The sequence below is a fragment of the Miniopterus schreibersii genome, assembly GCF_964146895.1.
Source record: "Miniopterus schreibersii genome assembly, chromosome: 9".
In the NCBI taxonomy this organism is placed as follows: domain Eukaryota; kingdom Metazoa; phylum Chordata; class Mammalia; order Chiroptera; family Miniopteridae; genus Miniopterus; species Miniopterus schreibersii.
This window is the reverse complement of record NC_138118.1, coordinates 45,633,361-45,658,645: the sequence shown is the minus strand read 5'-3', so window position 1 is coordinate 45,658,645 and position 25,285 is coordinate 45,633,361. Positions and strand designations below refer to the sequence as shown.

General features: G+C 35.1%; 1 protein-coding gene across 2 annotated transcripts in view; it reads right to left on the bottom strand.

Moving 5' to 3' along the window:
* Positions 1-25,285, bottom strand: part of RELN (reelin) — a 484,957-nt gene that overhangs the window by 164,126 nt on the left and 295,546 nt on the right. For both annotated transcript variants that reach the window (XM_081147442.1, XM_081147441.1), the window contains exons 12-16: positions 11,065-11,216; positions 4,700-4,812; positions 2,762-2,970; positions 1,887-2,015; positions 798-907 (exon numbers count right to left, since the gene is read on the bottom strand). In XM_081147442.1, the coding sequence (XP_081003568.1) occupies positions 798-907; positions 1,887-2,015; positions 2,762-2,970; positions 4,700-4,812; positions 11,065-11,216 (713 nt within the window). The remainder of the gene's footprint in view (positions 1-797; positions 908-1,886; positions 2,016-2,761; positions 2,971-4,699; positions 4,813-11,064; positions 11,217-25,285) is intronic.

Below are 25,285 nucleotides of genomic sequence, written 5' to 3'. Positions count from 1 at the left end.
GACATTTCGTCCCTCTCTTCTTCCCTCACTGTCTATTTTCTTGTAGTATGACTCTTTAATCAAATTTATATACTCTCTGAAAATAGAAAAATCTCTAAATCTGCCTATAATTAGAATTATTATCAACTAGAGAGTTGGCTATTAAAAACAAGTATAAGAAGTTTACAGCCATACAACACAATACTCAAAATACCTTCTCTCATGTGCACTTATCCTAAGTGATATTGGCTTTAAAATTATAAAAAAATTAACAATTCACTTCAAAATTAAAGATAAAGGAATATTTTTATGTATATCTAAATTTTTCTTTTGTACTGTTTTCTGAAGAAAAGGTAGAAGTTTTACTTCACAAGTTTCACTTCAGAGATGTTTCCTTATGTGTGCTGTCTGCATCTAAAAGATAAGCATTCCAGATGTTGTCGTAGTTACTAAGAGAAGAATGGGTGTTATTTTAATACATGCAGTATGGTAAGTATTTATGCTAATTTTGTATAAAACATCCAAAGAAAATGTTAGAATATCCCTTGTCATCAGTGTGAATTTAGTTTCAGGGCTTTATGCATTTTAAAATTATGTATGTTGAAACATTCTAGCATCTAATATTGCTGATTCTGCGGCCTTTTTTCCTGCTTGTGCATCCTTGGGCTTCTAATGGAATGCAAAGGAGAAAGGGAAGAAAGGGCGTTTGATGAATCACAAGACCATGACTTAGAAATGTGATTACGTCTGTGCTGACGAACAAAAGCACCGGAAGACTCTACATCAATGGCATGTGATTAAGACGGGCATAAACTAACCATTATCAATTGCCCACATGTTTCCAAGGATGGGTCCCATTTGTCTCCATCGAATTCTGGTGTCCCGGGTTAGTGCTGCGTTAGGAAGGGGAATTGTTATTCGGTTCCACCTGCAAAAAATTTAGCACAAAACAGCTCTACAACATGGTTCACATCTTTTAAATTTATTTTACATGCTTGGGATGTTCTAGTCTCTGTGTGCTTGGGGTAGCACTAAAGTTTGGTAATAAACTCTTTACATTCACTTGTGCAGTTTATTTGTTTATAGTTTTAAAACAAACATCTCACTTCTAAAAACATCCGTATCATCCATAATCTTAATAGTAAATTATATTTATTTTGTTTTTAGACATTCTTTTCAGAAATTCTTACATGAATACTCAGAGGTATCATAGTATTCTATGATAATCACCTGTACAGAGAGGGGGTATCCATAAGCATTGATTACTTTTTATCTTTTGCTGTCCCCTAGACCTATGCACATTTAAAGAGGGGCTAAGAAAGAAAATAATTCTCAACTTAAATTTGCTATCCTTGGGAATATTTTTACTATTTATCTAGTGCTTATTCTGTAAAGTGGCAAGTATTTTACATAGTCATCTTTAACTCTCTTAACTGTCATCAAAGGGGTGTGTCATTTTCCTTAATTTATGTGAAAAAAAAGTAGAAAGTTAGAGAGAGTAAAAATCATTACACAAGTAGATGGCAGAATCAGGACTTGAACCCAGGTTCAACTCCAGAGCTTAACTTTCTCTCACTTCCTATGTTCACAGTTCCATAAGTAAGAATTTGGCAATAAGCCTTTTGGCAATAACCACAGGATCACTATATAGAATTTGAATTTGTGTAATCCAAAATATAACAGCCAAGTACATAAAGAATGAATGATCCTACAATTGCAATCTTACATAAGATATACGAAAGTTAGTCTTTTTTTTTTTTTTTTTTATGATATCACTTCTAAATCAGTTGAAAAAGTGAGGGCAGCTTCCTTGTCTATTAAGCCAAAAATACTAGTCTCAGGCTTACTCATTGATTTTCAGTCTGCAACATGGATTAATATCTCTCAATATCTTAGAATTTACTCACCCACTGTAGTTTTCAGAGGAGTAGATGGTGCTGTGGGGAAGGTGGGATCCAGCACAGATCTCAGGTAAACATTCAGTGTGGAGGAGGGACCAGGAACGCCCATGGTTGGTAGAAAACTCTAAGCTGACACTGATAACACCAGAACAAGCACAACACGAAAGAGGAAATATAACAAATAAAATGTAATTACTCGTCTCTCGTTAAGTACATTAGACACCTGTAGAATTAGGGTAAAAAATTTTAAGATGCTGTTTCTGAAATGATCTTCCCGTCCACTGAAATCTGACCATCTTTCAAAGGGCAAGCAGTTAAATTACTACTATAGAAACAAACTCTGCTTTAAAGACAACAAATGGTAACTGGAGTTTATGCTCCTGAGTTTGATAGATGGCAAGGCAATTACCATGTCTCACACCGCCACTTCATCCTGCGAAAGTGCATGACAAAATTCTTAGAAAGGACATGAGCAACACTTCAGCAAGTTAAACTGAGAAATCACAGCTGTTGAAGTGCTAATTGACTTCTGTTCCTATTATTAGGGGGTCACTAACCAACAAGAGTTCAAGCTTTTTCCAGTTACTTGTTTTCTCTTTCTCTCAGCAATCTGTCTCGGAATGGGTGGCTGGCACAGCACGTGCAAACACCTCTGATACCTAAGACCAAGCTCTTAGAATAAAGTCATTTCTACTTAAAATCTATCCAATCATACTCTGCATGTTAATTGAAGAAATTTTCTTTTGGGGAAAGTGTATATTTTAATGGATAGTTTATTAAAAATCCAGCTGAAACCTACAGAGAAGTTGCTCTGATTTAATAGCCAAGTTGATGTGTTCATTTTTAATTAGTTCACACACTCAAAAAACAGGGCTTCCTACCTGTTACCAGGTTGATGTGTTCCACATCCCAGATTAATGGAAAACTGTATCATATGTGACATCGTAGAAGGGAGAACAGGTAAGACGTGGAAAAAATCTACAGCCCAGACATTCATATTATGTCCTTGATGGTTCTTTTGCTTGAGACAAAATTTGGTAGCAGGGGTCTGAAGTTCAGGATTAATGACTACAGAAACCAAAGATGGAACCTTCAAAATAAAGGAAACCAAAATCACTCATAATCCTCCTGTGAATTTTTCTAGATTCAATCTTGCAGTTACAATGTACATAACTGCCATTTTTAAATCCTCACCCAAGGAAATGTTTATTGACTTGAGAGAGAGAGGGAGAGGGAAGAGAGAGAGAGAGAGAGAGAGAAACATTGATGTGAGAGATAAACATTGATCGGTTGCCTTCCATACATGCCCTGACTGGGGATTGATCCCACAACCTTTTTGGTATATGAGATGATGCTCCAACCAACTGAGTCACCCAGGGCATAACTGCCATTTTTTAAGCACCAGGAAATATCCTGTGTGTTCCATTTGTTATTTCACATAGAAGATGCTGTTCTCAGAGAGGCATTCACTTTAGTCCCTCAGAATTCCTCCTTTGAAGACACCTGGAACTCTGTGTGTGAGACTGATCAGGCCCGCTCTTCCTGAAGATAAGTTGGTGTAAGGTCTTAAAAGTTATCAAAGCATCTGTATCCATTTTATATGCCTTAGTATAAGACAAAGGCAGCTTGACATTTACACATATCATCAGTCCTTTTTAAAACTGAATTTGTATAGTACTAATAATGGTTTGCCAAAGTAAGTATTCTGAAAACAGGACTCTAAGCAGAAACTGACAGAGCCAATGAACTAATCCACGATAACTTACATAACTGATGTGGTCTGAAGCATGGAGATTACCATAGCAGGCATAGCCCTACTGAGTCTCAGCTGGAAAAATAGCCCATTATTAAATCCCAAGTGCTGAAACTTGGGTGACCTTAGCATGTTATTGTTCCCTATTGTAGCCTCAATGCTTATCTGCTTTCTTCCTAACTAAAACCAGGAGGTGCTAGATGCTGGCTGTGTTTAAACTTTTTAAAGTACCTAGGGTGCCATCAATGTGGACAGGAGGCTAACTAACAATGAATGTGTGAGTGTAGTCTCAATACAAATAAATCTACTATTAGAAAAGAATAATTCTATACCTTATGACAAGCATCGCACATAATTCTGAAGATGTTTGTAAATAACCAGAGCCTGTCCTAAGTCCAACGGACAAAGGAAAAAGGTCAACTTCAGTGGCTCTAATTAGCAATGAAAAAAGCAAAGGTGATAAAAATGTTTACTTATATAATGACTTCTTCCTAGGAAATCTCAAAATACTGAATAAAAATTCCTTATGCCTGATAGAAAGACTGTGAAGCTACATAAGTAGAGCCACTTTTAGGGCTTTCTTGGGGACAAGAATAACAGTCAATCAGAGTATTGGGCTCTGCCTTATTGCCTCTGATGGCCTATAATTCATTCATCCCGATTAAACCTCATTTTTCATTTGTATCAGAAAAAAATGAATGTTAAAATGTCCATGTCACTTTTTAAAAAATATGTCTTTATTGATTTCAGAGAAAGGAAAGGAGAGGAAGAGAGAGAGATAGAAACATCAATGATGAGAGAGTCATTGATTGGCTGTCTCTTGTAATCCCCCTACAGGGTATTGAGCCTGCAACCCCTCATGTGCCCTGACCAGGAATCGAACCAGATCTCCTGGAACATAGTTACTGAGCTACACCAGCTGGGCAATGTCCATGCCACTTTTTAAGAAATCTGGTAACTTCCTGGGCTGCTAGAAGAGAAAGTTATCTGTATCTAGCTTGGTCTTAGTGATTTTGAACCTGACCTCTGGGGTGGGGCCATTTGGCACACAAACTGGCATGTGTACCTTATATGAGGAATAAGAAAGGGTATCCAGTATAATGTGTTCTTTCCTTCCTTCAATCTTTGCGTAAAGGGTGATATCATTTTCATGAGAATCTCCAGGGTCACAAATTCCTCCTGCACAAAATAAAAGTTTTAAATTGTTAGTGCCAACTTGCATCCATAAATATGTTAAATATAGTGTCAAACTTGAGAATATATTTATAGAACCCAGATGTCACTTAAGAAAAACCCTAAACAAAGGTAACCAGACCCAAGGAAAAAATTTATGAAGACAGTTTAGATACACCATGCTAAAGATAAAAATACTTGACATTTGTGAAGGTCAAAGTAAATATTTGCTTGATGAGCTTACTCGAATAATGTTCTGCAACAAGCTATGACATCATGTCCATATTTTAACCCACATTAAAAAGATGTGCTGTTCTTCCATCAACCATTACTTCATTATATTTAAGGTCTTTATGGCTAAAGTTCAGGAACTATTGATTATGGTTTTAAAAAAAGTGTGGTGAAAAGTATGCAAAGGTGTGCATCAAAGATTTCTAAAGCAGTGTTAATTAAACTGTTGCATGTAGTATCTTCAACATGTTAGCACATATTAGGTGGTTGTGTTTTAAATGTAGTTCTTTTACATTTTTCATTTTTGCTTTTGGTACCTCATTTGACAGTTGTAAGGTAGAGAGTAGTTTATTCCTTATCACTCTGCTTTATAGTCATAGGAAATGATTGAACATCAGAACTGATAGGTAATTAAGAGTATCCTGATGATGAAACTGAGTAAGAGAGCAGGTAACTGAAACTAAAGGTCATTAGGTAGTGAAAAAGCCACACATCGATCTTATATCATTTAGCTCTTACCCCTCTAATCTCATTACTGCATTAGGCCAATCATCTTTACTATTGCTGTCTTCTATCAACTGTCTGCATAGGCTGAATTTGAAAGGATTACATGTCTAACTAGAAGTCTCTCCCCACCCACCATTACCTTCATTACAAAACAAGCCATAGCAGCAGTAGTGTAGGTATGTGCATGGATTTCCTGGCAAATATTCTATCCCAAGGGTCCAAAATTTATACATTAACTTTTTAATTATTTATCTTTCAAAAAAATTCCTCCAGTTCTTAAATCAACTACCATCAATATTAATTTTTATATATAGGCAGTTTCTGTTACTAACAATCTGGTGACAGTAAGGCAAGCTCAAAACTCTAAAATAAGGTTACCCTCTGCGAGTTAATCTAGTAAAATCAACAAATTATGGTTGAGATTTACCATTTGTATAAACAAGCAAACAAACAAACAAATAAATTGTCAATTATTCTAAATGTCTGGATCAATCTCAACCTTAGGTCTATCTTAGGAAGAAACCACTGATATGTGATACTGAGTAAGAAAGCTAGAATCTAATCAGTACAAGAAAGATCATAATAACAGAAGTATCTTGGACGGTGAAGCTTTGAAATCCGGCATGTTACATCTGCTAGACATATGTAACTTGGCGTATAATAAATATTTACTGAGTTGAGTAATCTAAACTAAGAACAAGGAGGCCAGATATGGTGATAATGTAGATCTTATCCTGTAAAGAAAATACTATGATTTTGACATCTGATATCACAGTTTTTAGCTTTTCATTACATACTTTTATGTTATTGTGAATATAGCTAGCTAGTAAAGCCATTCTAAATAACAACAATCTCTGGGAGAAAGGTTTACAAGAAAACAACTAAATTTCCATTTAAAAAATGTAACTTCCTTACCCAGCACATATTAAAGACTTGCCAAAAAGAACAACAAAATGTGAAAGGTTACAGGCAGTGAAGGTTTAAAGCACCACACCCAAAGACATAGGAACTGAACCACCAGTTCCAGCTAATTTCATTAATTTGTTACTTGTGAATCTCCTCTGTTGTCTTAAGAACAGTCTTGCACTTGCCTTTCAGAGAGAACTGAAACACATGTGGGAGTTCATTCAGCCCAGAATGACAGAATAAGAAAGTCCAAAAGGAGCTAAGACTTTAAAATTATGACAGATTTTATCTGAAAGATCCCTCTAAGGGCAATTTATCAGTTCTGTGAAGTTTCAGTGACAGCAGCTTCTACAGAAAGACTGGATTCTTCTTCAGCTTCATACACTTTGATATACTGTAGAAAGGTAGGAATCAAGGGGCATTTTGTACAGCAATTAAAGTGCAGAAGATTTCAGTAAAACTAGATGGACAGCTTTAAAATATTTTAAACCCTGTTTTGAGTAGCTTTTAAGATACTTATACTGGGAAAGTTATTTGTTATTTACTATGTTCAGGACATTGGGTTAGAAGGGGAAATAAGTCCTGACTGCAAAAAGTTTGTAAGACCAATACACATGAAAGAACAATAATCAGCAGTAAATTGTGTTGTGTGGCCTTAACTGCAGTCAAAATTCAAAGAAAAGAGATGTGTGTTGGCTAAAAGAACTGGGCATACCGCATATGCTCAATAAATATTTGTTGAAGAAATAATAAAGGAATCATGTATGTTAGGTTATTTTTGTCTTCAATGAATTTTGGCTCTAAGAACAGTGCTGAATACTGGTTTTCAACGAATTTGTGTTGATAAGAGAATGTATAGACAAAGGAAATAGACCTTGAATCAAATTTTGAAAGTTCAGCAGATTTTCCAGAAATGGTAGTCACAGTAGATTGATATGAACCAAGGAATGAAACCAGGAAGAACAAATAGGCAGAGCCTGAAAAGAAGGGAATGTAACCTGGTCTAAATTAACAGTCAGTCACTGATTTTCCTAAGGAGCCATATTAATGAGGGATTACTTATAAACTGTCTATCATATCTAAAATCTCCTCTCATATTGCTTTCTTCTGCATCAGCTACTAAAGTTTTAAAGTCTTTTCTATAGGTCTAGTCTTATACTACCCTAAACCCTATCCTACAGTAGTATTCTATCCTAAAAAACACCTTTGCTGGATTCTGCTTTCTCCTCAAGATCCACACCCCATTCTTTTATTCTGTTTACTGACGAACTTCTTAAAGGAACAGTCCTGTTTCAGTGAAATGTCTTTATTTCTTTTTAACTCTATACCATGGGGCCTTGGTGGGCTCTCAGCCCTCATCCTGGTTGACTTCTCTTTGTGGCTTCCCTCTACCACTGATCACCTCCCTGTCATCTCACCCTTGAACACTCTCTTCCCTTCCTCTTTTAGGGCAGGATGATACATTCCTCCTGCATTTCTTTATGCCCACTCTCAGTATTCTTAGTCTATTCTTTTTCTTCCACCTAAGCCTAGAAAAATGTCCTCCCTAAAAATTTTTCATGTCTTTTGCTCACTTTGCCTTCTGCCTGGGAGAACACAGTTACTCCAGTGGCTCCAGTTATCACCTGTATGCTGATGACTTTCAAATCTGATTCAGATCCTGAGTAGAATTTCTAGCTTCATATGGCCTTCCAGAAGCCTCAACCGCAACACATTTAATATAAAAATATTCTAATCCACACTTGTTTGTTCTTTATTTATATTTTTGACATTTCCCATTTGGGAAATGGCCCCATTCTTCCAGTCATCCAGAAGAGAAATCTGTGTCTTGTCCAATACTCTTGTCACAATCCCCACAGTCAATTGGGTGTGAACTTCTGTTGGTTCCTTCTCTTCAGGAATTTATTCTTCACATTATTAACCCCTCCTTCACATTATAAACCACATCACTGCCATAATTCCTTTGTTGCAATGGCCTCCTAACTTAGGGTTGCCAGGTAAAATACATTGCATGAACAATATTTATACAAAAATTATTCATTGTTTATCTGATATTCAAATTTAAATAGCCTCCCCCCCCCCCAAAAAAAAATCTGCTAACTCCACCCTGATTGGTCTCCTGTCTTCTAATTACTCATTATTTCAGTCTTTACTTCATACTCCTTCCAGAATTATCTATATAAAACACAGATGAGAATATATTATAAAACTGACAGGAATCATTTAATGGCTCCATGTTACTTAGAAAAAGAGAACCCAAACTCCTTAGTATGATATTAAAGAAAATCACTACTCTGTCTCCAGTTCACTTCTCTAGCTCCATTGTATGTCTTTCCATTCACCTATATCGGGAAAATCACCCAGCTCCAAATATGTCATGTATTTTTATACTTGTGCTTTTTCTCAAAATATTGGCTTAAATCCTAACTTCTCCCCTTAAATTTAAATCATGTCCATCTTTCATGGCCAAGTTCAAATCTATCTCCATGAAGCTTTATCTTACTCCGCTGCAATTACCCAGAGCTTCCCCTGCACTTTCACAGCATTTTTATTTCATTACAGTCCACTGCATTCTCCCTTATAGTTAGATGCCATGTGGGCAAGAACTCTGTCTAGGTAATTTTTATAATAAGTAAACAAAGATATATTGAGTCTTAATTACTTATTTGGTACTGTTTTGAGGACTTTTCATGTATTAACTCACTGATCAGCAACTCTGTGATTTAGATACCATTTTCCTCATTTGTACTCTCCATATTTCCTAACTCAGTGCTCTATAAATTCAATAGGAATTCATAAATTTTTTTAAAAAGTAGGTTTTTATTGATTTGAGAGAGAGAGGAAGGGAGAGGGAGAGAGAAACATCGATGTGAGAGAGAAACATTGATTGGTTGCCCCATGCACGTAACCTGAACCAGCTCGAACATGCAACCTGGGTACGTGGAATCAAACCAGTAACCTTTCTGTGCATGGGACAGTGCTCAACCAGTTGAGCCACAATGGCCAGGGCATAATTTTTTTAATTGAATGGAGATACTTTTATTTGGGATAATGTACCTTGGGCTCATTCAAATAAATTTTTACCTAATAGTCAATATCATTTTAATTGATTCATTAATAATCTGCTTTGTACCAGAAGGAATTAAAGATGACTTAATATCATGTAAAGATGACAATATCCTATGTAAAGGCATTGAATTGAATTGATTTACTATGATTCACTATGAAAAAATAAATAATTCAAGTATATTATGTCAAAATGGTAAAAAGGGAAAATACTTAGACTGTCATATTAAATGTTTATTATAATTTGGAGGGTATGGCTTAAGGTTTCCCAGGAATCACTCTTAATGAAGTGAGAGCCAGTTCTAACTCTAATTATTTAAAGGAAATAAGCTCTGGGTCTTTAAATATACAAATAACTTCAGAGTCAATATGAGGATATCCTTATGGTAAGAAGATTACATTATTATATTTTATATAACTTCTCGGTTACCAAACAGATCATTGTTGAAAATAAAATAGCATTGCACAGGCAATGTGTTTACTGTTCAACTCTGAGCTGCAGGAAGTGCAGAATGTATGATAAGTAATAGCCAGTGCTGAAGCCGACACTCAGGAGGCTTGTTTGTCCTGATGGACTGATGTCTATATTAGTAAGATCAAAGGTTGACAATGTTTATTTCCTGTTTAACTTCCAGGTGTTGCCTGTACTTTTCTAGTCACTCAACCAAAGAAGGCATGTGACACCTACTCACTTTTCTGGAATGACATCCAGTGAAAGATACGTAACTTTGACTGTTGTAGACTAAAATGATAAATATGAGAGGTCACAAATTTCAACCTCTTATATCCTCTTTTAGCATTTTTCCAAACTTTTAACTATTTATTTGCTTTACAATAATTTGAAGAAAAACTTGTCTTATAAACACTTTTTTTTTTTAATGTATCTTTATTGATTTCAGAGAGGGGAAAGGAGAGGGAGAGAGAGAGATAGAAACATCAACGATGAGAGAGTCATTGATCAAGCCCGCAACCCGGGCATGAGCCCTGACCGGGAATCGAACCCCGATCGCCTGGATCCTAGGTCAACACTCAACCGCTGAGCCACGCCTGGCCGGGCAACACTTTTTTCTTTACATGTTTGCCAACTTATTTGAAAGTAGGGAATATTATTAAAGTACTATAAAGTATTATAAACCTGTTTCTTTCTTAGCTTCCTATAACAAAAAAATTATGTCCCATGAAAACAAATGACTTCCCTGGATGACTGTTTTTTTTGGAAGCTAGGGCTTTGGACAAGGGACTTACTTTGTCCTCAGTTCTTTCCCATTGTCTTTTCAGCTATGACCATTGAGGAAGAGGTGAGAAAGACACTATGGCCTTTTGTTTTCAAGCTAGTCCTAGCGTGCCAGGACTAGCTCTCTACAGGATGGTTCCAGCAGGGCTCATCGGAAGCAGGTGTGAGCACCACAGGCTTTGATCAATCAGTAGAACTCATATTTCCTGAATTTTCATTTTATGTTGTAGAAAACAAACAATCTTACTTCCTCAGGAATAGGTGCTGGCCTACATCTGCCCTAGGTCAATGAAATTTGCTCAGAATGTACCTACCCATAACGAAGTAAAATCTCAGGTTCCCATAACCAGTAGTGTCCATGTAAGGGGTACATAATTTCCTCTCTCCGTCTTTGAGGAAGACCACTGATAAACCGGATTCTATTGTTCCACATTCTGTACCAATGACAGCACCCAAGATGTCCCACCTTAAAAAAGTGAGAGCAATTAAGAATTAGAATATTAAGTTAAAGCTTTAAAGAATATAATCTTTTATTTTTAATGGAGAACATTTACTTAGTATTGAATAATTCTGAAACAAAAATATACTACAGATTTTAAATAATAAACAAACTTTTAAACACACTCTACTCACAATTATTTTTTTCCATAGAAGGATAAATTTAATCAGTACTATGTATAGTATGTCTGCTAAATGATAGTCTTTATACTCAAAGTACCTATATTTGAGGTGGGAAATCAAATAAGAAAACAGGGAACCATAAAAAACAGTATCATAATGTCATAAGTACTCATGTGATGTTTTGCACATTAAAAAATGATAGAATGAAAAGCTATAACAGCTGGCAAAAAAAAAAAAGGATATGTGATTTAAACTGGGCCTTGTCAAACAGGTATTTGGTATGTAGACGATAATAAAATATTTACTATTTAAAAACTCGTATTCTTTCTTAGTATTTATTTCTGGTCATGTCTAATTTGGCCATTGTTAGTCACACAACTAACTTGCCTCTAGATGAAGAAAACTGGGACACACAGAGGTAAGTGGCCTGCCTAAGGCTAACCTCCTGTTTCGCTCCAAAATTGAGATCTTTTGATTCTCAGTTTGCTGTTATTTTAGTAGTTACATTTCTAAAGGGGGCACTGTGTCAGGACAATTATGTTAAACTATTCCAGTCTATAACAGATTTGTGACCAAAATGTTTAGGAAATGCCTATTATTTTGTATTTTAATAGATTATATCAATCATTCAGGAGCACAATAAATACCTTTTTTTTCATCCTCACCTGAGGATATTTTTTCCATTGCTTTTCAGAAAGAGTGGAAGGGAGAGAGAGAGAAACATCCACATGAGAGAGACACATTGGTTGCCTCCAGCATACTCCCCAACTGGGGCTGGGGATTGTTCCTGCAACCAAGGTACATGGCCTTGGCTAGAATCGAACCTGGTACCTTTCAGTCCATGGGCTGACACTAACCAGTGAGAAAAACTGGCTAGGGCAAACAATAACTGTTTTGAGGAAGCTCTTAATAGTACTGGACCATTGTAAATTAATCAGGAACCTCTTTTGACTCATACAAGAAATTCACACTGGTTCATCAATCTTTCACTTGCTCCATTTATGCCAATTAAACCACTCAGCCCATTGATCTACAAAACAAGTTAAGGTTATAAATGATGCATATGATGACTGCTTTTAGGCATCTATATACTTTAGAATATTTTTAAAGTTAAAAATTAAATTGAAAAGATGGAATTGTCATGGACTAAAAGAACCTTCTAGTCAAGTGAGAAATGAGATTAGTAGTCTTCTCTTAATTATTAGTTATAAATAAAAAATTTCTAGATGAATCTAAATGAATTATTTTCATGACATCTATCACAGAGTTGTGTGAGAGATAATTCAGACTGTATATTTACTTTCAATCTTTACTTTAAGTCTAACTTATTCTAATTTTACTCTACAATGTTCTTATTTTTCCACTATCTATTGGAGTATAACAAAGTGAGGTTATTTTCTTTAGAAACCCAAATATTTATAATCAAGTGAAATGGAAAATTTAGTCCATTTTGAAGAGAAAGAAGCAGAGAGAAATCTTAAAAATCATTTTGTAAAAGTCTCATCACTTTGAATAAATTATCTTGCATTTATTAAAAATTCAATAGGAGCCTTCTGTAGCACAAGCTCATTTGTTTATGTATTTGTATAAAAGCTGGCTTGAGCTTAGTTGAAGGCAAAGTATCCTTGAGGGGATCCCAGAGCTCCATCAACCACTGAGGGACTTGTGGAGGGCCTCTCACTCCTGGACTTTAGAGTTCTGATCTAAGGTTGCAAAATTGTGGTAAATTCCAGTTAAAAATGATATGGTCTTTGACTCTCTCCTAATACAATCACGTGTAGTAAAATGACAACATAACTAAATCTTCGAAGCCAGCAGTATTGGAGGAGCTCTACAATGTTAGCAATACCTAGGATGGCATGAAAATTTCCCTGAAAAGGAGTGTTAGTTCTCTATGGTTTAAATTTTTTTTCTTCAAGGAAATGTGGTTCTATGTGAACTGCATTTGAAGAAATGTCTACCCAAGGGGGAGAGCTCTGTACAACATAGAAATTTATATTTATTCTTTGATGACTAATTCTAAAAATAAAAGTACCCAAATTATTTATTATAAATACAGTGGTATTTATTATTTATTATAGAGTGAGGTGAAGTTGGAGCACAGAATAAAGTTTAATAATCAATAAAATGCCCTAAGGCAATCTGTTTTTCCCTAGAGGTAGCCAGATCACAATAATATATGTATATATATATATATATATATATATATATATATATATATATATATATATTTAAATATATCTTTATTGATTTCAGAGAGAGGAAAGGAGAGGAAGAGAGAGACAGAAACATCAGTGATGAGAGAGTCATTGATCGGCCGCCTCCTGCACGTCCCCAACTGGGGATCAAGCTCGCAACCCAAGCATGTGCCCTGACCGGGAATCGAACCCTGATTGCCTGGATCCTAGGTCGACGTTCAACCGCTGAGCCATGCCCGGCCAGGCCACAATAATATTTAATTTATATTTTAAAAGTACTTTGTACTTTTTATGTCAACAAAAGATTTTTGTAAGCAAAAATATTTTAAAGAAGTTTCTTTACTGGAAAGCTAATAGTCCTCCCTATCGGCTGTTTTGGAATTGTTTGAGAATAAAACTGTTTTAATTGGCTCAAACTGTAATGCTTTTAAAAATAATATGAAAGAATTACTTAAATGTTCTTACCAAAAAAAAAAAAAATATGTGAGATGATGATGTGTCAGTTAACAAATGGAGGAAATCCTTTCATAATATGTACATATATCAAATCACCATGATGTACACTTTAAATTGCTTACAATTTAAAATTTCTCAATAAATTATATATCAATTTAAATGATACCTTAATAAAGTTAAAATTAAACAAAATTTCCTTCATGAGCTTAAAAAATATTTATTTTTTGAAGGGAAATTTGGTAGTAACTATCAAAATAAAACTTACATATATGTATACATACATATCTGATTCTCTAATTTTCCTTTTAGTAATTTATCTTTCAGAAATACTTTATCAATTATCAAATAATTTTTATTACAAAATTCTTTGTCTATTAATAGGGGTTGTTAAATAAAAAATGAAAATCTAGTGGGTTTCTTTGTTTGTTATAACCATAGAAAAGTCTGAATGAATATATGCCAAAATATATACCAACACTGTTATCTAACAGTAGGAAATGAGATTTGCAAGAGAGACTTTTTTAAACATTTGCTATAAAATAAGCAAATAATATTCAAATAAAAAGAATTTAAAAAGGCATTTAATTTATATGTATTATAATTCAGAATGAAAACTTAAATGGTCTCATTATGGGCTGATGAAAACACTAAGAATATTAGCATAGGCAATAAAGGTCTTATGTTTTAATCAGATTTTTTCCTACTATTATTGGCATAAATGATTCTAAAGGTAATGGAGTATTTCACATTATCCATGAAAAATTGCTTTTTTATATTTTCCAGAGGATATAAAACCAAGTTGGCAACTTTAGGTTTGAACTAAGATATAGAATAAGCCTGGCTATGAGATTCCACATTTGCCAAATTCATAGGTTTTTAACCCACTATGAGTTCTCTGATATTGAATAAATTCATGTTATCCATAAGTTCTCTACTTGGGATAAATTCTCTGATATTTATTAAGGGATGCACCAGAGGTAAAAGCCCTTCCACATTAATTTATATTCATGAGGTTTATCTCCAGTATGAGTCCTGTGATGTCTAGCAAGGTGTGCACTTTGAAGCCTTCTCCACATTCATTGCATTTACAGGTTTTCCCTCTTGCATGACAGCTTAGGTGAAGGTAAAGGATGAGCTCTATTTGAAGGCTCCTTGCATATATTGCATTTCAAAAATTACTTTCTTCATTTGGTTCTACTGTATTTCACTTAAGTTCAATTTATTTTAGGTTTTTATTATACACACTATGTTTCATTACACTCTTGTTGGATTGACATTAATAAAAATATTGGCTTTAGAATGGTAGACAGCATTCAGCTTGCTCACTAATAAGACCGAAAATATGACCTACACTGGAGAATGTTTAGAGAAAATAATGTATTGCCAGAAATTACAGTCTCAATGTTAGTTTCCTTTTTTCGCCCTTGCCCCTGTAAAATATAGTGCTAAAATAAGTGTAAGTAGCAATTAAAATAAATTTCTAAATTATAATGGATTTTTTTTCATACTTCATACTGGACAAAGTTACAGAATAGTATGTAAAGTGTTTTTGCTTAAATATCTTTAAGCAAGGGGATTCTTAGTTGAAAGGTTGAATTTTATCTCTCTGTGGGTCTTTTGTATTGAGATTTTAACCACAATCTATCTGGATCCCTGAATTTATTATAAATGTATGTTGTCTGCATGGACAAGCAGGTTTTGCTTTAAAAAAATAAACATGCCTGTAAAAAAAAAAAAATACCCATTTAACAATGCTAACTTAGACGGGCAATCTATTTTCAATTCACCTACTCTGAATTATAAACTTACCTAAAATCCCACTTCAGCTTTATAAGTATTTTGTGAAAAGTATTCTAATTGAGGATGACATAATTCTTCAGGTAGGACAGAGGGAATAATTTCTAGAAAGTAACAAGAAAATTCTCAAACTGTTCTAGAGAGTTCTAAATAAATTTAAAGCTTTTTATTTATTTATTTATTTATTTATTTATTTATTTATTTATTTATTTATTTTTTATTGTTTAAAATATTACAGACGCCTCTTTTTTTCCCCAATGACCCATTCCACCCCGTTCCACCCCGTTCCTTCCCCCTCCCCAGTCTCTCTCCTCACCATTGTCCATGTTCTTGGGTTGTGTATATATGCATGTAAGTTCTTTGGTTACTCTCTCCCCCTCCACCCACCCGCCCTCCTCCATCCCTCTGACATTCATCAGTCTCATCTATGCTTCCATGTCATTGAATCTATTCAGTTCATCAGTTTATTACGTTCTTTAGATTCCACGTATAAGCGAGATCATGTGATATTTGTCTTTCGTTGCCTGGCTTATTTCACTTAGCATAATATTCTCCAGGTCCTTCCATACTGTCCCAAAGGGTACGAGATTCTTCTTCTTTACAGCTATGTAGTATTCCATGGTGTAAATGTCCCACAGCTTTTTTATCCACTCATCTACTGATGGGCACTTGGGCTGTTTCCAGATCTGAGCTATTGTAAACTGTGCTGCTATGAACATCGGGGTACGTATATCCTTTCTGATGAATGTCTCAGGATTCTTAGTCTTAGGATACATTCCTAGGAGTGGAATCACTGGGTCAAATGGCAGCTCCATTTTTAATTTTTTGAGGAACCTCCATACTGTTTTCCATAGTGGTTGCACCAGTCTGCATTCCCACCAGCAGTGTACTAGGGTTCCCCTTTCTCCACACCCTCGCCAGCACATGTCGTTTGTGGATTTGTTGATGGCAGCCATTCTGACAGGTGTGAAGTGATACCTCATTGTGGTTTTAATTTTTAATAAAAGCATCAACTTACACTGAAAGGGCTATAATAGAGATTTTTTTTTTCTTTTGGTCTATATGCAGTTTTGATTTTCAATGGTTATTTGTAAGATTCTTTATTACTATCCCCCTGGAACAAGAAATCCAATATAAAATTGTTTGATTTGATATTACTTTTTTCTTAATTTTATTCCACTTAGATAGCATTAAATTTTAAGAAACACATTTCCTTTTTTTTGGGGGGGGGGGTTGCAGGCATGTCCCACGTTGCAAGCAATGTCTTTAAAATATATAACTAGTACTTTGCATTTTGGTCTCTTTATTAAATCATCTGTCAGACACTAAGTTATGGCTGACCTGAGGAGACCACTGTCTGTGCTTAAATTTTTTCCTGTAATCTTAGATTAGCTGTTTTAAAATGTATTCCCTGAAAGAGCTACTCCAGAGCAAATTTACAAAGCAGTTATCTTAATAGGGTATGGATAGTAGTAGAATAGGACTGTAGGACAGGAAGTTGGAGGGATCTAGAAATAAGATAGCAGTTCAGAGATTACTTTCTGTAACCATTTGAAAAAAGTCAGCAAGGCCAAAGATGGGAAAGGAAGTTTGATCCTAGGACAAGTCCTGTTTGCCCTCTGGCATCTTTTCTCTGTCTTGCTGGTATGTTGGAATTCTGGGTATTCTGTCATATATATGAGGCATTTGCACTACCAGCTTTTTATTCTTATTTTTTAATTAGGGAAAGACTTCACAGAAGTGGTGGCTATGGCCTGGGAAAGGACACCTGTATAAGTTATAAAAAACTTGGAAATATTTTTTGAAGTTTAAAGAAAGAAATTCTATTTGTTTTTTAATTATGATAATAATATTCTCATCATTGAAAAATTGGAAAATATAGAGTACAAGAAAAAAAGTCACCCATAATCACACTATTCCAGAGACAAGCACAATTAATATTTTAGTGTATTTACTTCTAATATTTTATATGTCTATTTCCAGAGAGTTGTAATAATACTGTATATGTTTTTGTATTCTGCCCTTTTTCACTTACATTAATAATGCACATGGTTTCTAGGTTACTAACTCTATATAAACAGGCCACATAATATTTTATTATGTACATGCCAAGCTATATTTAGTTATTATTCTATTGTTGAATTTCAAAATACATTAAAGATAATTATATTATTTAGCCCACTTTATGGGCCTGAGGAATTAAATTCTCAATTCCCTAATGCTCCTGGATACATTCTAGAGTACAGATAACTCCAAGCTATGTTCCTTAAGGTGTCAGAGTTCTGCTCTTCATTCACATAAACTCCTAGATATTCAGGACTGTTTGGTGGCCAGTGTTGATCAGGTGCACTGCTGAGGAAGGACTATAGAAAACAAAGACATGTTGAAGAAGTGAGCATATTGATATTTGGATATTTGGTGCCAGCAACCTACTCTGACATTCTCAACAGAAAAATCCTATCACTGGCTAATGTTGTCCCAGGATGTCAGGAATCAAATCACTTTAGGAGAATTCAGGTTTCACCCTCTTTTTCCATATGACTTCAGTAAAGAAGGTCCTCTCAGATAGGTAGTCAGCTGTATTTTAGATGCTCACATGGATGGATGGTTTGTAGAGGAGGAAGGAGCCATTAACAAATTCAAGAATGGCAGTGTCTTCCTTTTGTTAAGTTGTATGAGTTCCTTATATATTTTTGAAATTAACCCCTTATCAGATGTATCATTGGCAAATATATTCTCCCATACAATGGGCTCCCTTTTTGTTTTGTTGATGGTTTCTTTTGCTGCACAGAAGCTTTCTATTTTGATGTAGTCCCATTTGTTTACTTTCTCCTTTGTTTCTCTTGCCCTAGGAGACATATTGGTAAACATATTGGTATGAGCAATGTCTGAGATTTTGCTTCCTATGTTTTCTTCTAGGATTTTTACGGTTTCACGTCTTACACTTAAGTCTTTTATCCATTTTGAGTTTATTTTTGTTTATGGTGTAAGTTGGTACTTAACAAAAGGAAGACAAACAATCCAATTAAAAAATGAGCAAATAATCTAAATAGAAACTTCTCCAAAGAAGACTTACACATGGCCAAGAAACATGTGAAAAAATGCTTAGTCATTAATCATCAGAGAGATTTGAATTAAAACAACGAGATATCACCTCATACCTGCCAGAATGGCTACCATCAACAAATCAATAAACAACAAGAGATGGAGAGGATGTGGAGAAAAGGGCACCCTAGTACCTTGCTGGTGGGAATGCAGACTGGTGTAGCCACTATGGAAAGCAGTATGGAGTTTCCTCAAAAAATTAAATATAGAACTACCATTTGACCCAGTGATCCCACTTCTAGAAATATATCCTAAGAAACCCAAAACACTAAGCAGAAAAAACTTATGCACCCCTATGTTCATAGCAGTGCAATTTACAATAGCAAAGATCTGTAAACAGCCCAAGTGCCCATCAGTAGATGAGTGGCTAAAAAAGCTGTGGGACATTCACACCATGGAATACTATGCAACTGTAAAAAAAGAAGTTTCTTGTACCCTTAGAGACAGCAAGGATGGACCTAGAGAGCATTATGCTAAGTGAAATAAGCCAGTCTGAGATAGACGAGTATCACATGATCTCACTCATTTGTGGAATAAAACAAACTGATGAACAAAATAAAAAAACACACCACACACACAAAAAGCTAAAACAAAACTAACAAAATGGCAGTGCCAAGAGCAAAAATGCTGTGTAAATGTGCTGCAAATTTTAAAAGGGTCTAGAATTCATATGAAGGAGTTCCAGAACAATTTTAGCAAACCTAACTAACATACAGAGCATATATTTCTTATCTGAAAAGTTACTGTTTATACTTTTTAAAGATAAAAATAATTTGCTTAAATAGAAAGCAATGTTAGAACCCAGGTATTAAGTAAAGCAGAACAAGTAAGTAATATACATTTTCTAACAGCTTGCAACAAGTTTACTCTGATTCATTTTAGCACCTTCAGGGTTTTAAAAGATAGTCAGTTATCATTTTAACTAGTATTGTCTTTTTTCTTAATAACATATTTAATTGGCTTATTTAGGAGTTTCACTGGCCTATTTAATTTGTGTTTCTTTTATATCTCATTAATAAATATGAGCAAATGTTTTTGAGCATCACTTTGGTCATATCCCATTACTGATAGTAATTATAGTTGGAATAACAACTAATTTTTAAGTTTTTTGATAGTTATTATGTTCCATGCATTGTGCAAAGTGCTGCAAATATACTGCTGCATAAAATACCCTTTTGTGGGATAAAAACAGTCCCTTCAATAAATGGCGTTGGCAAAATTGGATAGATACATGTAAAAAATGAAATTGGACCATTTTCTTACACCATATACAAAAATAAACTCAAAATGGATTACAGACTTAAAGGTTAGACCTGTAACCATAAAACTCCTAGAAGAAAACATAGGCAGTAATATATTTTTGGATATGTCTCCTTGAGCAAGGGAAACAAAAAATAAACAAATGGGACTATATCAAACTAAAGTTTTTGCACAGTAAAGGAAACCATCAACAAAACGAAAGGACAACCAACTGAATGGGAGAAGATATTCACAAATAATACATCCAATAAAGAATGAGGATCCAAAATATATAAAGAACTCATACAACTTAACACCAAAAAAACCCAAACAATCAAATTAAAAAATGGGTAGAGGACCCAAATAGTAATTTCTCCTAAGAGGACATACAGATGGCCACTAGACATATGAAAAGATGCTCGACATTACTAATCATCAGGGAAATGCAAACTAAAACCACAGTGAGATATCAGCTCACACCTGCCAGAATGGCTATCATCAAGAAATCAGCAAATAACAAGTGTTGGGGTGAATGTAGAAAAAATGGAACCCTTGAACAGTTGGTGGGAATGTAGATTGGTGCAATCATTGTGGAAAACAGTATGGAGGCTCCTCAGCAAGTTAAAGATAGAGATGGCATACAAGCCAGCAATTCCACATCTGGGTATTAATCTGAAGAAAACAAAAAGCCTAATTCAAAAAGATATATGCACCCCTATGTTCATTGCAGAATTACTAGTAATAGCCATGATATAGAAGCAACTTAGATGTCTATCAACAGATGAATGGATAAAGACGAAGTGGTATATATATACAATGGAATATTATTCAGTAATAAAAAAGAATGAAATCTTGCCATTTGCGACAACATGGATGGACTTTGAGGCTATTATGCTAAGTGAAATAAGTCAGACAGAGATATGATCTCATTTATATGTGTAATTAAAAAAATAAAAATAAATGAATAAACAAAAGAAAACAGAAACAGACCCTTAGATATAGAGAACAAACTGACGGCTGCCAAAGGGGAGTGGGTGGGGTAAGAGATGGGAACAAAAATAAATACAAAGGAAAAAGGCCCTGTGTAAAGAATTGGATGGAGATACTGGCAATTGGAAGATGGCTGGAGCATGCTGAAATCACCCCAAATACCATTTTTTAGCTTTTTTAATGCTTAAACTTAAATCTTATTTTATCTGATTTAATATTTGATTTTAATATGCCTCCTTGCTTCTTTTGTTGCATTTGCCTGGTATATTAGTTTCTCTTATTCTACTTTCAACTTCTTGTGTTATTTTAGTTTGGGTCTCTCATAAATAGCAAACACACAGCTTACTTTTAAAAGCCTACTGTATCTCATTTAATAAATGAATGCAACACACTCAACTTTACTATTACTGATATGTTTAGATTGGGTCCTGCCAAATTGTGTTGTTTCCTATTTACTGTAATTTATTCACTTTCCTGAAATTCACTGGACTAGGTCCTCTTTGTTCCGTGCTAACCTAATGCTTTCCAAGTTCTATAACCTGTATTAGGCGTATCTTATTTTTCAACACACATACTTACATTTACAGTTTTCTATTAACATTAGGAGTTAACTAAGATGTATATCTTCACTCCAAGCAGATTAAGAACTTTGGCAGTATTCTATTTCCTTGTTCTCCTCTCTTTGTCAACCTCCCTTTGTATCTCTCATGTTGAGATCAGCTGGGGTTAATTCCAAATTTTTATTAAAGATTTTCAAAAACAGTAAGGTGAACGGATTAGCCAAAACCAGATATATATAACACACAGACGCAGGCAGCGGTGTGGTGATAGCTGGGGGGGGGGGGTAGAAGTTGAGAGGAGGTGGGCAAAGGGGGCAAAAATTGGGACAGAAAGAGACTTTGCTTGGGGCGATGGGTTCACGATGCAGTGTGCAGACGATGCTTCATTGAGTTGTACACTTGAAACCTGTATGGTTTTGCGAACACATGTCACCCCAATAAATTCAATTAGAAATAAAAACAAACACCCCCCCCAATACTTATTTAGACTGAAAGACAAGCTTCAATTTTTTACTTGCGTGCTACTCTTTCTTGAATCTCTCATCTTCCTCTTGGGTTCATTTCCGGGTACACATCTTCCGTTAAGTTTTTCTGAACCCTATGCAACTGAAAAGGTTTCTATTTTCCCCATGACTTGAATAATATTTTTCTGGAGAAGAATTTTATTCTCCAAATAATTTTCTCTCAGAAATTAAAATAACTGCTTCATTTTTTAGAACTTATGCTTAGTGCTACCAAGGAAAGTACATGAATTTCAACTAGAAGCTCTTAGGATTTCCTCTCCTATCGGTTCTCTGAAGCTTCTCCCAGATGGTCTAGGACTAAATCTTTTCCCATTCATTTTGCTAACTGTTTTGATTCAGAGGTGTTTTTTCTCTTCTTCTTTCTTAAATCTCAGGAACTTTTCTTCAATAATAAACATTCTTTGAATATTTCATTCTATATATTCCCTCTGAGCTCTCCTGAACATCTTATTATTTCTAATGTTAGAAGTCCTACTATTTTAATGTTTAATTCCTGCCCCCCATAATTTACATCTCTTTTTCTTATATCTAATGACCCTAGTTTTGGAAATATATCAAGACTCAAATCCCCAATTCATTTATGCTTATACTGATATTCAGGGAGAGAAAAAGTCTTTGTTTTAACAATCATAAATTTTCATTTCTCACATTTTTTTTTCTTATAAAATCTGTTTAAATTTCAGAAGTGCAGTTTGCTCTCTTATCCCTCTGAGGATACTCCTTATATCTGTCATAAAAGTTCCATTTTTTTTTAGTCTGCTACTTCCATTTTCTCAGCTCTTAGTTTTTTACTTCGATACTTTTTATGGAGTTGATTTTACTCAGATTTGATGATTCTAGGTCATTTGCTTAAAATTGTTCCTACTGTTCTCACCTGGCATTGCCCTGCTTCTCCATTCCAAGTGTCCACACTCACTGTTTGTTCCTGGGGGCAGACCTCTGCTTGGAAGTGAGTGTACTGAGGGTGCACTTACTTGGTGGGGCCCACAGCAGTACCTCAGAGCCCCATCCTGTTCTGTGTCCAGCATCACTGGTCTGGAGCAGCACTGGGACACCTTTTGAGGGTCTTATCCAACATGTGTTTTGGGCTACAGTTTCCTCCATCCATCAAATTCCTTCCTCTTCTCACATTCTTCTGTGTAATCCTTTCTAATTCCTGATTCAACTAGGCCACACTATCTTGTTTTATAGTGTTATTCTAAATTAATTTGCTCATTTTCTGTAATTTCCAAGGGCTTGGGACAGGTGGGGAAAACTGGACATGTTGTCTTGATTCAATTACTCTAATATTCATTGTACTTGTGGAGTTGCCCTCTAACATGAAGACTCTGGTGACAGAAAAAAAAAAAAAAGATGAGGGGAACCCTAATACATTGCTGGTGGGAATGCAGACTGGTGCAGCCACTAGGGAAAACAGTATGGAGGTTCCTCAAAAAATTAAAAATGGAACTGCCTTTTGACCCAGGGATTCCACTCCTAGGAATATATCCTAAGAATCCTGAAACACTAATCAGAAAGAATACATGCACCCCTATGTTCATAGCAGCTCAATTTACAATAGCTAAGATCTGGAAACAGCCCAAGTGCCCATCATAGATGAGTGGATAAAAAAGCCATGGCACATTTATACCATGGAATACTCTGCAGCTGTAAAGAAGATCTCTTACCCTTTGGGACAGCATGGAGGGAACTGGAGAGTATTATGCTTAGCAAAATAAGCCAGGCAGAGAAAGACAAACATCACATGATCTCACTTATATGTGGAATCTAAAGAACATAATAAACTAATGAACAAAATAGATCCAGTGGCACAGAAGCATGGAACAGACTGACGAATCTCAGAGGGAAGGTGGGGGTGGGTGGGGAGAGATTAACGAAAGAATTTATATGCATATACACATAACCCATGGACACAGACCATAGTGTGGTGAAGGCCTGGGGCAGGGGTGGTGGGTGCCTGGTAGAAGGAGTCAATAGGAAAAAAAGGGGACATCTGTAATACTTTCAACAATAAAGATAAATTTTAAAAAGAAAGATATTTTAAAAAGGTATCTGAGTAGTAAAAATATACAATGTTTGCACTTGGAATGAAAGACAAGTATACAAGTTCCATATTATAGCAACACATTTTTTACAAAGCCCCCTCCCACCTAAAGAGCCTCAGCTAGGTGAGATATAGTAGTTGCTAATTACATGATGTGTTTGTAAGGTTAAGCCAAAGTTCAGCAAGACACATAAATTAGCAGTGTATCTATTAAAGTCTCTCTCTTGCTGAAGTAACAGATGTGGTCTTTAGGAAAAAGAAAAAGGACTTTAAAATCCCACTTTAAAAGACTAAACCTATCAACGTTGGATTTGGGATAGCGTTGTGATATGAAAGGCAAATAGCTCTCGCTTCCTTGTGATCTGTGATCAAATACTTTGATTCAGTGGTAGGAAAACAGGGCTATTTGGAAAAGTGTGTTCCAAAAAATGTCATGATGACTTATTGGCTTTCTTTTCTGTCTTGCTATTCAAGTGAAATGTTTTGGAAATATTATTAGAGAGGATCGCATATTCTATTTCCTCTCCCACATTTCTTATGGGAGGAAAATAGTTAAAAGAGATGAAAATATTATATTCATATTAATAATTTAATTTTTAATTGTTTTTTAAAATTGACCTCAAAGCTACAGAATTAAATCAGCTCAACTGGTCACTCTGAATATCATCTGTTTTCTGTCTATTTTAGCAGGTGCGCTTACAACGATAAGTGATGTGTGTGGGTGGGTATGGCTGAGGAGGACAATGAGACACATACTCCGTAAACTTGGCTGAGTAAACAAAACACATCAAGAATTTCACTACCAGAGTCCTAATGTGTCTTTCTTTGTCAACTTTTACCCCAGGTAAAAATGTTTCACATTAATTTGATTTTGTGACAGAATTTCCCCCCGAAAGGCATGATTAAAAATTATTATAACAATCTTCTTTCCTAGACCAATAAAACAACTCTGGAGACTGGGTGGGTGTGGGGAGGGGACACACACATATACACACACCACA